Source organism: Gavialis gangeticus, unplaced genomic scaffold (assembly GCF_001723915.1).
Source record: "Gavialis gangeticus isolate Ggan-Ray unplaced genomic scaffold, GavGan_comp1, whole genome shotgun sequence".
NCBI classification, from domain to species: Eukaryota; Metazoa; Chordata; order Crocodylia; family Gavialidae; genus Gavialis; species Gavialis gangeticus.
The window spans coordinates 15040505-15055705 of NW_017729011.1; the positions used below are offsets into that span (position 1 = coordinate 15040505).

The 15201-nt window shown below is 44.5% G+C and overlaps 1 protein-coding gene across 1 annotated transcript in view; it reads left to right on the top strand.

Annotated features, from left to right (window-relative positions):
- Positions 1-14503, top strand: part of LRRC8A (leucine rich repeat containing 8 family member A) — a 33577-nt gene extending 19074 nt beyond the window's left edge. The window contains exons 3-4 of the mRNA XM_019510609.1: positions 4802-6965; positions 13290-14503. Coding sequence (XP_019366154.1) covers positions 4809-6965; positions 13290-13565 — 2433 coding nt within the window. The 5' untranslated portion in view covers positions 4802-4808 and the 3' untranslated portion in view covers positions 13566-14503. The remainder of the gene's footprint in view (positions 1-4801; positions 6966-13289) is intronic.
- Positions 14504-15201: the final 698 nt, after the last annotated feature.

Sequence of the window (15201 nt, forward strand, 5' to 3'; positions counted from 1 at the left end):
TTGAGTATGTGCTGCTTTTTGCCAGAGTGAAGTTTTGAATGTGTCCCTTTCCTCTTAGGATCATAGAAAATGAGGGTTAGAAGGGACCTCAGGATGTCATCTGGTCCACCCTCCTGCTCCAAGTGGGATCATCCACAACTAGATTATCCCAGCCATAGCTTTGTCTAGCTGTGTCTTGAAAACCTCCAAGGATGGAAACTCCATCACCTCTCTGGATAACCTGTTCCTGTGTTTTACTACCTGCCTAGTGAGAAAATTCTTCCTAATATCTAACCTAAACTTTCCTTGCTGCAGCTTGAGCCCATTGCTCCTTGTTCTGTCATCTGCCACCACTGAGAACAGCCCAGCTCCATCCTGTTTTGAACCCCCCCTTCAGGTAGTTGAAGGCTGCTGTTAAATCCCCGCCCTCTTCTGTTGTCCCATTTCATTATTACAGGAAGATGAGATATGGCCTGTCCCACCTTACTCGGGGATTCATTTGATGATATTGAGTATTAAGAGATGGTAACCTGAGCCAGAATAAATGGATATTTTCTTTAAAGCAGGCACTTTATTAACACTTCAGAACCTGTAGGATGTGAAGGGAGACTTTTTATCCCATACAGCTGGCATACCTAGCAAGCGCGACAAGCATGCCTTGCTGTTTTTTCTATAAGTTCATTTACTAGCTCACCTTCTGAAACAGGCTGGAGCAAGGATGTAAGTATGGTTGATCAGCTGCCATGAGAGATGACGTTATTCCTATCTGGTCAAATTTAGCTGAATACGGCTGAAAGCTCTACCAAGAAGATCTGAAATCTTGGAGCCTGACCCCAGCTATAAGACTTGATCATAAATTCCTAAAATGAGCTCTTCTCTTTTGGCAAATGTTTAAGAAAACCAAATGTAATTACCAAGCAATTAACACTTACTGGGTTCATCTACACATTTATTAATGTGCTTTTGCTACTGCACATTAACTTAGTACCTCACATTAGAGGTACTAAATTTTAATGTGCGTTAGGCTGCCCAAATGCTCAGTAACAAAAGCATTTTAGTGATACTTAATGCACAGTAGCCTATTTTTAGTGCACATTAGTGTATTAGTGCAGTTTTTGATGTGATGCTTTAATGCACAGCAAAATAGGCTACTGTGCATTAAAGCGCACTTGTAGATGCACCCATTGATTCCTAATAGAAAACTCAATCCTGTAACCTAAAAGAGTTTTTTTTTGGGGGGAGGGGGGTGGGAAGATATCTCAGGGAGGGAGCTGGCCAGTGCCCTCTTAATCTGCCTCCCTTGCATTGTAACTTACTTCAAGAGGTGCAGTCTTGTCCCATGAATAACAAGCAGCTGGATTTTAACTACAGGAGAGAAGGAGAAAATGGAATGGGCTGCTGAACACACTCAGACAGAACAAGGGAAGTGTTCCTGCATGTTGCTACTAGATCTAAGCACTTCAGGAGGACTGTGAATAAATTACCCAGGCTGTGAAAACTTTGAACTCTCCCTGCTAGAGAAGTATTGAGGGAATACTCTACCAACTATGAAATCACCACTGGAAACTCGTGGGAGGGCAGGAAACCTGAGGTGAAGCTGGATTACTGGTGGTGGGATGTTCTGACATCATCGAATCTTGCCTTGGTTATGAATCAGCCAGAAGTGAAGCTGTAGTTTCCCATAGGCGTAGGTAGAGTTAGAAAGCCCAACCCTGTTAGAGAACTAGCTACATTCCAGCAGCTGGGTGCAGCTGAGATGGGGCCCTCCCTTTTCTCCCAGCATTTTGGACTTGATCTGGAGAAAGTACAGACCTCCTCTGAAATTAGGGCTGAGGGGACTCTCCTTGTGAGGTCTGTCCTGCACTGTGGGATTGGGATGGGGGTAGGGCTTGGTGTGGAGTCTCTAGTTTTATTTTTCTTGGGACTGCAGCCTGCCATTAAGCTTTGGTACCTGACTATGACACTTGTTTTGGTTTGGCTCCCCCCACCTAACTACAGCAGGAATTCAAAACTAGAAACTAAGTATTCTGGGATGGGGAAGAATAAATGGATGACTTGGCTAGGGGTTGGAACTGTCTGTGACCTAGAGTAGTAGGGACCAAAAACCTTTATTCTAGGATTGTTTGATTTCAGCAGTGAATACAAGGATGGGAGTAGACACTTATTTGGAGCTTCATTCTTGTCTGCTTTGTGGACAAATAAAGTGCTTCTTTCCAGGTTGTCATTCAGGAACCTCTTTGTTAACATCTGATTTGCTACACTTTACTTGCGTTTGGGGATGTAGGGAGTGAAGAAAGACTCTTGGATTGATTGCTCTGTGTGCTGGACTTAATCTTCCCACGGTGCTTTCCATCTGAGTGCCTGAGGTTTAAAAAAAACTCATTTAAGCCTTGACCATCCTGGAATAAGAAGTGGCTTAGTTTTCAGATGAGGAAACCTGAAGCAGAAATGAGATGACTTGCATAAGGCGTCATGCAAATCCATGCCAGAGGCAGGATGTGTACCTTGGAACTCTTTGCCAGGTACTTTTGGGCAGTACCCAAGCAGGAAGGGCAGTGGTTCTCAGCCTGTTTTAGATGGAGGGTGCCTCTTGGAAAGTGCCCCTTGTGAGTACTGCTCCTTCATCTCCCTTGCTGTCCTCCCTAGATTACTGCACCATATGCCTGGGCATCATGAGCCTATTGCATGATCTACTGATAGCTCTTGCTACCACTCTGGCTTGCTTTATTGGATTTTTAAAACTGCCATCCCCCTTGTTTTAAGAGGCTTCCACGTGAAATACTTGCCTTCTAGGGGCCATAGTTAAAAATTCTTGGGGCTTGAATAGCTTAGTAGGAACCTGCTATTCGGAGACCTAGGCCAAGTAGCCAGAAACTGATCCAAAATGTATTGAGTGAGGATGCCAGTGAGATCCAGAGCAGCAGCTTACTGTGAAGTCCTGTGTCCAGTTAATGGTGTCAGGATTCTGAGCATGTAGCTGTCTTCCAGACTGTGCACAGCTGGTCAGCTTGGATATCCACCTCTGTATGTGGTAGTGTCTAAATCTGAAACCCCTCCAACATGTAACTACTATAATGGAGCATGTCATCTTTTTCTCTCTCACTCCTCTAACTTTAAAGCTGCCTGAGGGGTAGAGACAGCCTGAATAGAAATCCTGTGGTAGTAGAAACAAAGCACTCTATTACATTTTAGGCGGGGTCCTATAGGATCTACTCTGTTGCTGCTTGTAGTCTTTCCAAGCAGCAGCTAGTCAAAGCTGGCATCTTGGTGTTTGTTCTGGAGAGCAGTCCAGGCACTCTGACCTCTTTATCTCTTGAGCTGGGGAAACCAGTGCTATATGAGATTACATTTGGAAGGCTTGTTTTGCAGCTCTCAGTGCTGGAAACTTTCTAAAATGCTAACTTAAACTTGGCTGACAAAGACCTTAAATGGAACATTTAAGTCTTCTAAGCTTCCTACTTGCTCTGTATGTGTTTAAAGCTTCATCTTATTTTAATTTTCACTCCCCTAGCATCTGCTGTAAGGATCAGCTTTGAGCAAATAGTCTTATAATTGCCTTTGTTGGAAAGATATGAAAGGGATGCCTTCCCCCTTACTGCTGAGTTCAGCCTCAAAAGTGGCTGGGAGACTAATGTTTTCTCATTTCTAGGTTTCTATTGTCTCCAGATGTTACTTACTTTTATTGCTGCTTCCCCCATTACACAGAGGACTGAGTATGAGGCTTTCAGGGGTATTCTGCCAGAGTCTGAGGAGTTTTGGCAAACTTGCTGTTACTTGGACACCAGCTTTTTTTTTTCCCCCCCAGCTCACATATTTGCAGGCTCAGAACTCTTATCTGGAAGTTTAAAGCATCGAACTACTACAGTACAAGCAGTTCTGCTTCCCAGAACCTTTGTTTTCCCTTGTGGTACTTCATCCCCAGTGGAGATATGTTTTGTCAGGTGGGGGTGGTTGATTGGATAACTTAATTTAACTCTATTTTAATCCTCTTCCTTCCCCTTGTCTCTCACTTGCCAAGATAATGGAGATAAAAGAAAGCAAAGAGCAGTTACACTGGGATCTTGTAACTGTATCTAGCCTAAGGCAAATAACTCAAATCTTCCTTGGGGAATTAATGCAAAATAAAAAGCAAGACCTGTTAACAGGAGGGGAAGGGCCTGTTATCAGTCTTTTCTACTGTCTATCCTCTCTTTCCTGACTTGTCTTTCTAACGTGGTAGTGAGCTTCATTGAAGCACTAGCTAGAAAACAGGTATTGTACAGCTGTTCCTTTGCTGCAGGCTTGTGAGCAAGATCAGCACTACTATGATAATGATAGTAGTGATGATATCTGGCTTCATAGTAGCATATTGGTAACTGCTTGCATTTGTTCATGAACTCGGCACTTCCAGAGAGATGGGAGGGAGGCTGACTACACTGAATTCCCTAGCCACAGAACAAGTACATAGGCAGTTTCCATGCCTTTGTGTAGCAAGATAGCTAACTGCAGCTCTTGTGCCTCTGGCTTTAGGAGTGTGGTTCTCTTGAACCACTAGAGATGCCAGCTGTGGTGCTTTATGGATACCCATCTTGGGAACCAAGAACACAAACTGATTTTCATGTAACCCTCCCAGCAGCTGTTGTAAACTGCTTTTGCTCAGTATGTAGCCACTCATTTATCTTGAAGCTGGATGTGATGTTGACTGTTTGCTAAGTCAGAAGATGCTTAATATAACCTGACCTTCCTGTGTTCCCTGTTTTTTTTTTTTTTCTTTTTTTTTCTTTCAGTTTTAAGGTAACAAACTGTTCCCTGCCAGTAACACCTGCCTGTGGTTTCCTTTCAGGTGAACCATGATTCCTGTCACTGAACTGCGCTATTTTGCTGACACTCAGCCAGCATACCGCATCCTGAAGCCATGGTGGGATGTCTTCACAGACTATATTTCCATAGTCATGCTGATGATTGCAGTGTTTGGAGGGACGCTTCAGGTCACCCAGGACAAAATGATCTGCTTGCCCTGTAAATGGGTTACCAAAGACTCCTGCAATGACTCCTTCAGAGGTTGGACAGCTGCAGCCCCAGAATCCACTTATTATAATTCTAGTCTTGTCCAACCTGCAGACACAGGGCCCACAGGAATAAAATATGATCTGGACCGGCACCAGTATAACTACGTGGATGCGGTGTGTTACGAGAACCGCCTTCATTGGTTTGCCAAGTATTTTCCTTATCTGGTGCTGCTACACACTCTCATCTTCCTGGCCTGTAGCAACTTCTGGTTCAAGTTTCCACGAACGAGCTCTAAGCTGGAGCATTTTGTGTCTATTCTGCTGAAGTGCTTTGACTCTCCTTGGACAACAAGGGCTCTGTCTGAGACGGTGGTAGAAGAGAGTGATACCAAGCCAGCCTTTGGGAAGATGAATGGTTCCATGGACAAAAAATCTTCTACAGTCAGTGAGGATGTGGAAGCTACTGTCCCTATGCTGCAAAGAACAAAGTCTCGAATTGAGCAAGGAATTGTGGATCGGTCTGATACAGGCGTCTTGGACAAGAAGGAAGGGGAACAAGCCAAAGCACTGTTTGAGAAAGTGAAAAAGTTCCGCACGCACGTGGAAGAGGGAGACATTGTCTATCGCCTCTACATGAGACAAACTATCATCAAAGTGATCAAGTTCATACTGATCATCTGCTACACTGTCTATTATGTCAACAACATCACTTTTGATGTTGACTGCAAGGTGGACATTGAGAGCCTGACTGGGTACCGCATGTATCGCTGTGCTCATCCTCTTGCCACTCTCTTCAAAATCCTAGCCTCTTTCTATATCAGCCTGGTGATCTTCTATGGTCTGATTTGCATGTACACGCTCTGGTGGATGCTGAGACGATCCCTCAAGAAATACTCCTTCGAGTCCATCCGAGAGGAAAGCAGCTATAGTGACATCCCAGATGTAAAGAATGACTTTGCTTTCATGCTGCACCTAATCGACCAGTATGACCCACTTTACTCTAAGCGCTTTGCTGTCTTTCTGTCTGAGGTGAGTGAGAACAAATTGCGGCAGCTGAATCTCAACAATGAGTGGACCTTGGAGAAGCTGCGCCAGAGGATCACTAAGAATTCCCAGGACAAGTTAGAGCTGCATCTCTTCATGCTGAGTGGTATCCCTGATACTGTCTTTGACCTTATTGAGCTGGAGGTTCTGAAGCTGGAGCTCATCCCTGATGTTACTATCCCACCAAGCATCGCTCAGCTCACTAGCCTTAAGGAGCTGTGGCTCTACCACACAGCTGCCAAAATTGAGGCTCCGGCCCTTGCCTTCTTGAGAGAGAACTTGAAGTCCTTGCACATTAAGTTCACGGACATCAAGGAAATTCCTCTGTGGATTTATAGCCTCAAGACCTTGGAAGAGCTCCACCTGACGGGCAACCTGAGTGCAGAGAACAATCGGTACATTGTGATAGATGGCCTGAGGGAGTTAAAGCGACTTAAGGTGCTGAGGCTGAAGAGCAACCTCACCAAGTTGCCACAGGTGGTGACAGATGTTGGTGTGCACCTCCAGAAACTTTCCATCAACAATGAGGGCACCAAGCTCATTGTCCTCAACAGCCTTAAGAAGATGGTCAATCTGACAGAGCTGGAACTGATCCGCTGTGACCTGGAACGTATTCCCCACTCCATCTTCAGTCTCCACAATCTCCAGGAGATTGACCTGAAAGATAATAACCTTAAGACTATTGAGGAGATCATCAGCTTCCAGCATCTGCACCGTCTCACTTGCCTTAAACTGTGGTATAACCACATTGCCTACATCCCTGTGCAAATTGGCAACCTCACCAACCTGGAGCGCCTTTACCTGAATCGCAACAAAATAGAGAAGATCCCCAACCAGCTCTTTTATTGCCGAAAACTGCGATACTTAGATCTCAGCCACAATAACTTAACTTCGATCCCAGCAGACATTGGGATACTGCAGAATCTGCAGAACCTAGCAGTGACAGCCAACAGGGTAAGCAAGGAGGGAGTAGGAAGGTTTTTATGTGGGTAAAAGTGCATTTTGGACTTCTTGCTGTCTTCTATGAAATGTATTAGAAACACTGGGCTGTGATAGTAGGATGGGAAATACAGTAGTGTAAGAGTGATGTTGTAGCTGTGATGGTCCAGAAATTATGCAAGAGGATTTCTTGGGTTGATATTTTTTTTTTAAAGTAGATCAACCATGTAGTTGGGGTAAAGTTAGACAAGCTTTTGAATCTTCATTGGGTCTCTGATCGCACAAATGCTGTGCCTGGCTCCTTTGATCTGAGACCCAGCAAAGAATGCCTGCATTTGAAAGCTTGTCTAATTTTATTGGATCACGTATGTAGTTGGGGTAAGAGATCACCCTAAGAAATCCTTACCTCTCTAGAAAATACGCTGGCGTTATCATTTTTAGTTCTGTCGTTTTGATCTTTTGTCTGTACAGTTTTTTCCTAAGTGAAAAACTGCACAGTTCCAACTTGGAGGCATTTTTTCCTGTTTGGTAGTTGGCAAACTGCTGTTCAGGCTGTTGTTTAGCTTTTCCTCCCTGGTATAACTGAAATGCCTTTTTAAAAGGCTGTTTCTTGGCTAACACACGAATCTCTCTCTCTTTCTTGTGGCTTCTTTGCAGTGCATGTTTGTAGACCCTGCATTGACACTTGCATTAGAGAATGGAAAAATTGCACATTCAGGAACACAGCACTATGTACTCTTAAGCCCTTTGGCATGTGTTAATACCAACTGAGGTCTTAGCCTTGATGCCTATGTACAGATGAATGCTGTAGTAGTGTTTGTGTAGTGCTGTACATCTCTATGGTGCTCTTAACCATGACTAGACTTATTTTGTGTAGTTCATAATCAGGCCCCAAACTCTTCCTATGTGAAAAGTTGATGAGATTCTTGGTTTAATGAAAAGCAGCTTTTTGACGGGGGCCTGGAAAGTGAAACTTTTGAATGTAGGTGGCAGCATAAAAGAAATGGAAAAGCTGAGTGGAATAGCAAAGCAGAGAGTGCTTGGACATGGAGGGGGCAGAAGAGGACTGGAAGAAATAATTGACTGTTCTCTGCCCCTCAAGTATAGGCAGAGGTGGAGTTGTGCAGAGTTTTGAAGGAGATAAAGTATTTTAGAGACCTGGTTAACTTTTTTGTTTACTTCTCAAAGGCTAATTCCCCCAGAGTCCCTTAGAAATGTACATGCTTGGTCATTTCTCATATTAGTTAATCAGTAGGCAGGTAGCAGTAGTTTGGAAATGGGTATCTGTGCAAACTATAGTGTAAAAATGGTTAAAGGTCTTTATCTACCCTGCCTCCTGAAAGAAGGCTGTCAGCTAGATGTGCTGCAAATTGCAACCCCAGTAGATACAGGTATATGGGGTTTTTTTTGGTTTTTTTTCTTCATTTATTCACCCACAACCTTGTCTAGAACTACATATTGATTTAATAGTCTGCTGGTTTTGAATGAGCTCTTTTGCTGCATTATAAAAGAGTGCTTATTCAGCATGGCTTTTTCTGTAACTGTAACTTTTAAAATTCATTGGTGTCTAGGCAAGAATCTAGAGAAAGCTAAACTATCTTGGTTAGTTCACTGGCCCTATTCTGTGTAGTGACCTCACTCAGGCCTTTAACTTGGCTCCAACCACTTTCTCTACAAGTGCATGTACGGTAGTGAACTCATTTAGCACCTGGAGCTGGGGGGTGTGGTGATAGTATGCCAACTACTGTGGGGTGGGGGTGTGGAGAAGGGGAATCTTATCTGCCTAGGGTGCTGCTGCTACTGTAGCAGTGTTAGCTCTGATGGCAGTAGCCCTGTAAACTGGGCTCCCTGGGAGCTGAACCTGGTTGCCCCATTTTCACCCCCCGCCCTTCCCCATACATGCATATAGTGTGCAGGGCTTTGCCTGCTCCGATAAACTCTTTGGGAGGAGGAGAAAGCACCACTTTGTCAGCCGCGCTTGTCCTTTGCCCCCGAGGTGCACTGGTTGGCGTGGCACTGCACTGTGTGGCTCCTATGGCTGGGCAGGAGCAGGGCTGTCTCTGCTGTGGCAAAGACCCCTGGTGTGGAGGATTCTGGCGCCCCCTCATAATTGGCTCCCGCAGCTGGTTCCCTGCACTAGTTACAATACCACCAGTGGGAATGTGCTAAAGTATCTTTACACGACATTTCTGGCTCTGACTGAATGTTACTGCAATTTTCTTTTTAATCCCAAGTGAAAGCATCCTGATCCCACAGGGCAAGTCATCTCATTCCTAATGAGCTGCTGTTTGCTTATGCTGCTTAGGAGCAAGAAAAATTGCAAGAGGTGACCTGATTGTGCCTGGTACTGAAGAGTGACTTTTTTAGCAATAACTTGTCCTTGTGGATTGCCCTGCAGTTCTGGTTCCTTGGTTATGTAAAATGCTGCGACTTTTAACATAAAGGGAGTTTTCTCTGGCCCGTTTATACTTGAAGATCCATTGATGCCTCACACTAAAAAAAACTCTAGTTTAGAATTGTGCTCGTGTTACAGTTCCCAATCTTCCCAGCCACAACACTCTTGGGAGGCTTTGTTGCTAGACACCTGGAAAACAGTTTTTGTTTTGTTTTCCAAGTTTATCTACTCGTGTTCATTCCCACTTGAAGTCGCAAAACATTCTGATAACCTGGTTGTGCAAGGAACAGCCAGCTTTGTTGAGGGATTGTGAGTTTAGGTGGGAATATGTGACAAGATCCTGTTTCTTCTGAGGATCTCTTCTTATTTTTATTTTTTATGATGCCCCTGCTGCCTTTCCAATGACAATGGTACCAAAAAAACCTCTTTCATACTACTTGGCCTTTCTTGAGGGGGGGGAACTCCAGGCAAAAATGCTTAACACTGAATTGTAGCAGAAACTATAAAGAGATTTTTACAATGCTAACTAGCATTAAATTGTTTTTATAACCTCCTGGCTCCTAAAAGTGTTGTCACATAATAGCAGGACACTGAAGCTGAACAAGCAACATGCAGCCCTGCTTCCTAATAATCAGAAGAAAACTGGGATAAACAATGTTCTTTAAGGGGAAGGATGTCTGTTAAGCCACTCAGATGAGTTTAAGCACTAGCTAATTCCCCAGCATTGGGGCATGTATGAGCCTGTGACATTTCAGCATTAGGTTAAGAGCCAAATTCCTTTCCCTAAATAAGGTGGAGGCTTCATGTAGCAAGAACTAATGACTCTCTTGGACGCTGCATTAAGCAGAGGAGGCTTTCACGTGTCCCCTTGGTATAGAACTGTTCTGGTCATCATAGTATTGATTATTTTGGCAGTTCATCAGCTCATATCACAGGGTTAATTCTGAGATGTGCATCCTCTGCAGTCGGAGGGTGGGGCCTCGGAGATGAATAGGAACCAGGGGCAGCTCTGTTTTGCAGCAAAATATGGAACCACCCATCTTGCTCCTCAAAGACACTAATGCAACTGGAAGGCTAGAAGCAGCACTTCCCTCTGTCCACCACTGCCTTTCAGATAGAGATACAGTGAAGCAGCTAACTAGCCCTTGTTCCATGCAGACCTACAGCCAAGGCTGCAATTAAACTTTGGCTCTGGAAGACTGGTTAGTTACAGTAACCAGTGGCAGTGGGAAAGGGAAGTGCAGACTAAGCAGCGTTTCTTAGTGCTAGGAATTATACCTGGCAATCCTAATAGCAGTTTGTGGAGTTGGGCAGTCCCAGTCTGTCATTCTGGGAAGCAGGTTCTCTTGTAGCACAGTCCCTTTTTGATTAAGTTAATTTCTGTCCCTGGAAAAGTAACCTGATTTTTTTTTATTGGCTATGTAACCACTAGGGGCAAATTGGTGCTTGTACAGCCCACCGTACTCTCCAAAACAGCTTAAAGGAACTTTTAGTTGCTGTTGTCTGCTTTCCTTTGGGTTCTCCCTCAGTCAAAACTTGTATTCAGACAGTCTGTGTAACAGAGTCAATGACTGATCTTAATTCACTTTAAAACAGTATAGTCATTTTTAAATACAAATGATGGCCTTCTTGAGACTGACTGAATGAAGACGAGGGTCCTGACTAGATGCCTATGATTTATTAAACCAAATGCCACAAGCTTTAGATATACTGTATTACTGGAGTTAGTGAAAGAAACCTTGACTAATTATAATCCAGAAAGGTATAATACTTTAATGCACTTAGTGGTCTGATTTGGCTAATTGTCTTCCCTGCATGCCACTTGTCTTTGGATGCATGGGAGTGTGGGGCTGGTCAGCAGAGCTGGTATCCTGATAGAACCTAGGAGTAACAGCCAACAGGACAAACTAGGAGGGACTTATGTGGGTAAAGGTGCATTTTGGAGTTCATGGTCAGGGCATCGCACAGTGCAAACACACAAGAAAAGGGCAGTCTGTTCCAAAGAGCTTTGTTTCTAATAAGAAGAACCTATATGGACAAGAAACAGATATGAGGATGGTGGGACTATGCCTACCAGCAACTATAAGCCTCTCTCAGTATTTAGAGGGAAGCCACTAAACAATCAGCACCTAATGTTTTTTTTGGAGGGGACATCCATGAGAACAGGAGAGCAGAGTACAGAATTCCAGCATTCCTGAAAACCAGCACAGATTCTCTCCTCTCCCCTTGATCTGCCTTCCCCTAGCATGCCTTAGGTCAGCGTTTCTCAACCAGCGGGTTGTAACCCAAAAGTGGATTGCAAGAATAATGTGAAAGGGTCACAGATTTTAACAATGGATTCTTCTTTTAAAGGAAAAAAGGTGTGGGAAACCATGGCTTTTCCCTTGCAGGCTGGCAGAGCTCCTCCTGCCCCACGTGTTCCCCCCGCCCCCAGTTTCCTAGTGAGTTGAGAATGAGGGACGCTAGGTTGGACTGGCCATCAATGTTTATAAATGGGTCCTGGTACAAAAAAGGTTGAAAACCACTGCCTTTGGTGAAAGGCTGGATTGTTCAATGCATCATGTATTGTACTGAATTCCCATCTTACGCTTATTTTAATGGCCCAATTTCCCCTTAAATGCTTCCAATCCATTTGTCTGAATTGGATAAACAAGAATGCTTTGTGGACTCCTGGCTTCTAAGAATACAATTTGCCATACCAAAGTGAGTCGTCATTCTGTCCAGTTTCTCTGTAGATCATATGATCCCTTCCTTGCTGTTTGGACCTTTGTATTGGGTAGAACAAAAATACATGGTCTTCAAAGTCAGTTTTAATGATCACTTTTTGTATGGCATGCATCTGCATTGTATCTACAGTAGCATGGGAGCTCCAATGTGGAGATTGCTTGAGTCCTGCTATATCCATACAGTACTGTTGGCGCATTTCTGCTGGCTGCAGACAAAATGGCAAGTGGGGTCCCTTGCATGTTACACTAACACTGACTAACATGAGTGTCTGGCGGGATTCCTCCCAGCTCGGGCACTGTGGCACCACTAGTAACTGCATTTCCTTATATTGGAGCAAAAAACAGATGGGCTCAAACTCCCCTTCCTGTACTTCAGGGTGAAACTAGGGTCAGCCCAACTGAGAAGAGCAGTGCCACTGCTCCACAATGTTACATTTTAGCATTGAATGGATTCTCAGGGCAGGGAAAGAGGAAAAGATAGGACAGAAGAAATTGTCTTTGCAAGGAGACCAGCTACTACTTGTCTTACTCGGAAGTGCAGAATAATGAGGTATTTTAATATCTGGCATGATTAGTAAGGTCAGTATTTGGGGTGCAGATCAGCATCAAGACACCCTGACCAAACTGGACTGGGGGAGATGCTCGTTGGTTCCAACCTGCAGCATTGTGTAGGGAGAACCTGATTTGGTTTTGGAATAGTGATTAAACACATGCAAAAACTATGTAAGTATGCACTCTGCCACATGTATTACAGTAGCTCCCAGAGGTTTCAGTGAGAATCAGGCCTCTTTGCATTGGTGTTATACGAACATGGAGAGGTGGTCTCGAGTGACGAGCTTACAATGCAAATGGCAGAACAAACGCTGGAGGATCTGGAATGGAGAGATGAGGCAACTGTGACTGCACAGACTAGCTGCGGGCTGGTCTCAAATCCTTCATTTTTGCTACTCTCAATTTTTCTGATTTTAGCCATCCTTTTAGCAGTTTATTGAAAGCAACAGTCTGTAGACTACCTGAAGGAGGGAGCTGAACGATTACCAGGTAGTGGCTGCGTGTATTTCAAGGATCATGTTCCATAGGGAAAGATCAGCATGGAAGAAAGCAGGAATGCCCTGGTGTCAGAAGTGGGAGTTTGGAAATGTGTGCCTTGCACCTCTGACTAGGTGTTTATGGTCTTGTGTTGTCTGTCTAATTTGTCACCCTACTTTCTAATTTCAGATTGAGAGTCTCCCACCTGAGCTCTTCCAGTGCAAGAAGCTGCGAACCTTGAACCTGGGGAACAATGTGTTGCAATCGCTGCCTTCTCGGGTGGGTGAGCTGACAAATTTGTCACAGATAGAGCTGCGAGGCAACCGTCTGGAGTGCCTGCCAGTGGAGCTGGGAGAGTGTCCTCTGCTGAAGCGCAGCGGGCTTGTGGTAGAGGAGGACCTGTTCAACACCCTACCCCTGGAGGTTAAGGAACGGCTGTGGAGGGCAGACAAAGAGCAAGCGTGAGCCTTGGAAAGGAAGGGAGGGGGAGACCTCTGACCAAGACGACAGGAAACAAAAGGCCATTCCATTCCAGCCCTTTTCCCAAAATCCCCCAGCCAATGTCATACTAGCCGTGGAGTCCCTGAATAACTATCATGACTCTGAATGAGGCCGCTTGCTGCCTCGGCTGCAGGATGGGGGAAGTTCGGGATCCTGGTGAGGACCAAGGCAGAGCGAGCAGCTCCTCTGTATTGGACAGTGGGGAAAAGAGGTGCTGCTGTTCTGCAGGACAGGAAGTGGGGGTAATGCTAGTGCTGCCATGGAGTTGCTCAGAACTGCTGGTGGAACCAACTTCCAAGTCTAAAGGGGAATTGCTTTTGAATGGAGGAGAGAAATGAACTGATTGTTGGGGTGCCCTCAATAGGGCACTGACACGCGTGTCAGAGACTGAGGACATCCAAGTGCTCTACAATCAAAGGATAATTGTCCAGAAAATCTCTTGAACCTCCAGTGCTACTTTGCTTTGACACTTGGTACAGTTCCACACTAACTTGCTGATTCAATCAGTTGGGGCTTTATTAGGGGGGAGGGAAGGGGGCAGCTGGCTTTTTTTTTTTTTTTTTTTTTAATTTAGATGCTGGCATTATTTTTGGTAACTTTACCTCAAAGGTCAACTTGGATTCAGGATTTTTTTATACATTATGTTCATCTTTCACCTAGTTTCCAACTGCTGATGTGAGGCTGCACTGCCTTTCCAGCTCCCAGGCCTTTGTCCTGACAAGTAGATCACACTATCTCCTCTCCTAGATGGTTTTGCAGGAGGTGCTGCTTGGCTCGGCAGTTCCAAAGTGTTATCCAGATTGGGTTGTGTATACTCTAAGTTCTGGTTATGTGGCATAAATGGGACAGCAAGGATGCAGTTCAGTTCAATGCATAAAAGGCTGGAAAATGCATCAAAAGCAGTACAGCTCTCTAACTGTTGGAAGCACTGAGTTACTTCAAGACTTTTTTGGCTTTTAAAGCTTTTTTTTGGTTTTGTTTTTGGTTTTTTTTTTTAATCTACTTTTTTAACTTTTTTTCTCTTTCTCCCCTCCCCCCCCCATTTTGCACTTTGTCTGGGTAGTAAACACATGTGTCCGCACACTCACTTGCTCACTTGGCCAGTGCTCAGTATCACTCAGCTGGGGTTGGTGGTGCCTGTAAGGGAAAGGAGTATTCAACTTTCCTTTCCACTTGCCCCACCCCTGCAGGACACTATTTTGAGATTCTGCCAGTGTCTTTCATGAGTGCTTAAATTACAGAGCTGCCTGCTTTTAATAATCTGTTCTTGATTTTAGCAGCTGTTTGGTTCCTGTTACACCTCTTAGCCTAAATGGCAAGAGGCTAATGCTGACTAAACCTAGTGTCTGAAAGGGTAGGCCTGTTCAATTTCTTTCCCTCCATCCCTTCCTCTTCCTCCCTATGTGAAGGAACAGTATAAGAATCCTCCATGAATCTGCCATCTTCCAGATCCCTGACTGGGAGAGAATCTTTTGAAACAAATTCAACCTGTATTACTGTTCAGCACAATTCCTTCTGCATTTGCAGAAGTAGACACAGCTTAGTAACAGCAACTGATAATCATGTCCTCAAACCAAGCTACTTGGATAGCAGCTTGCAG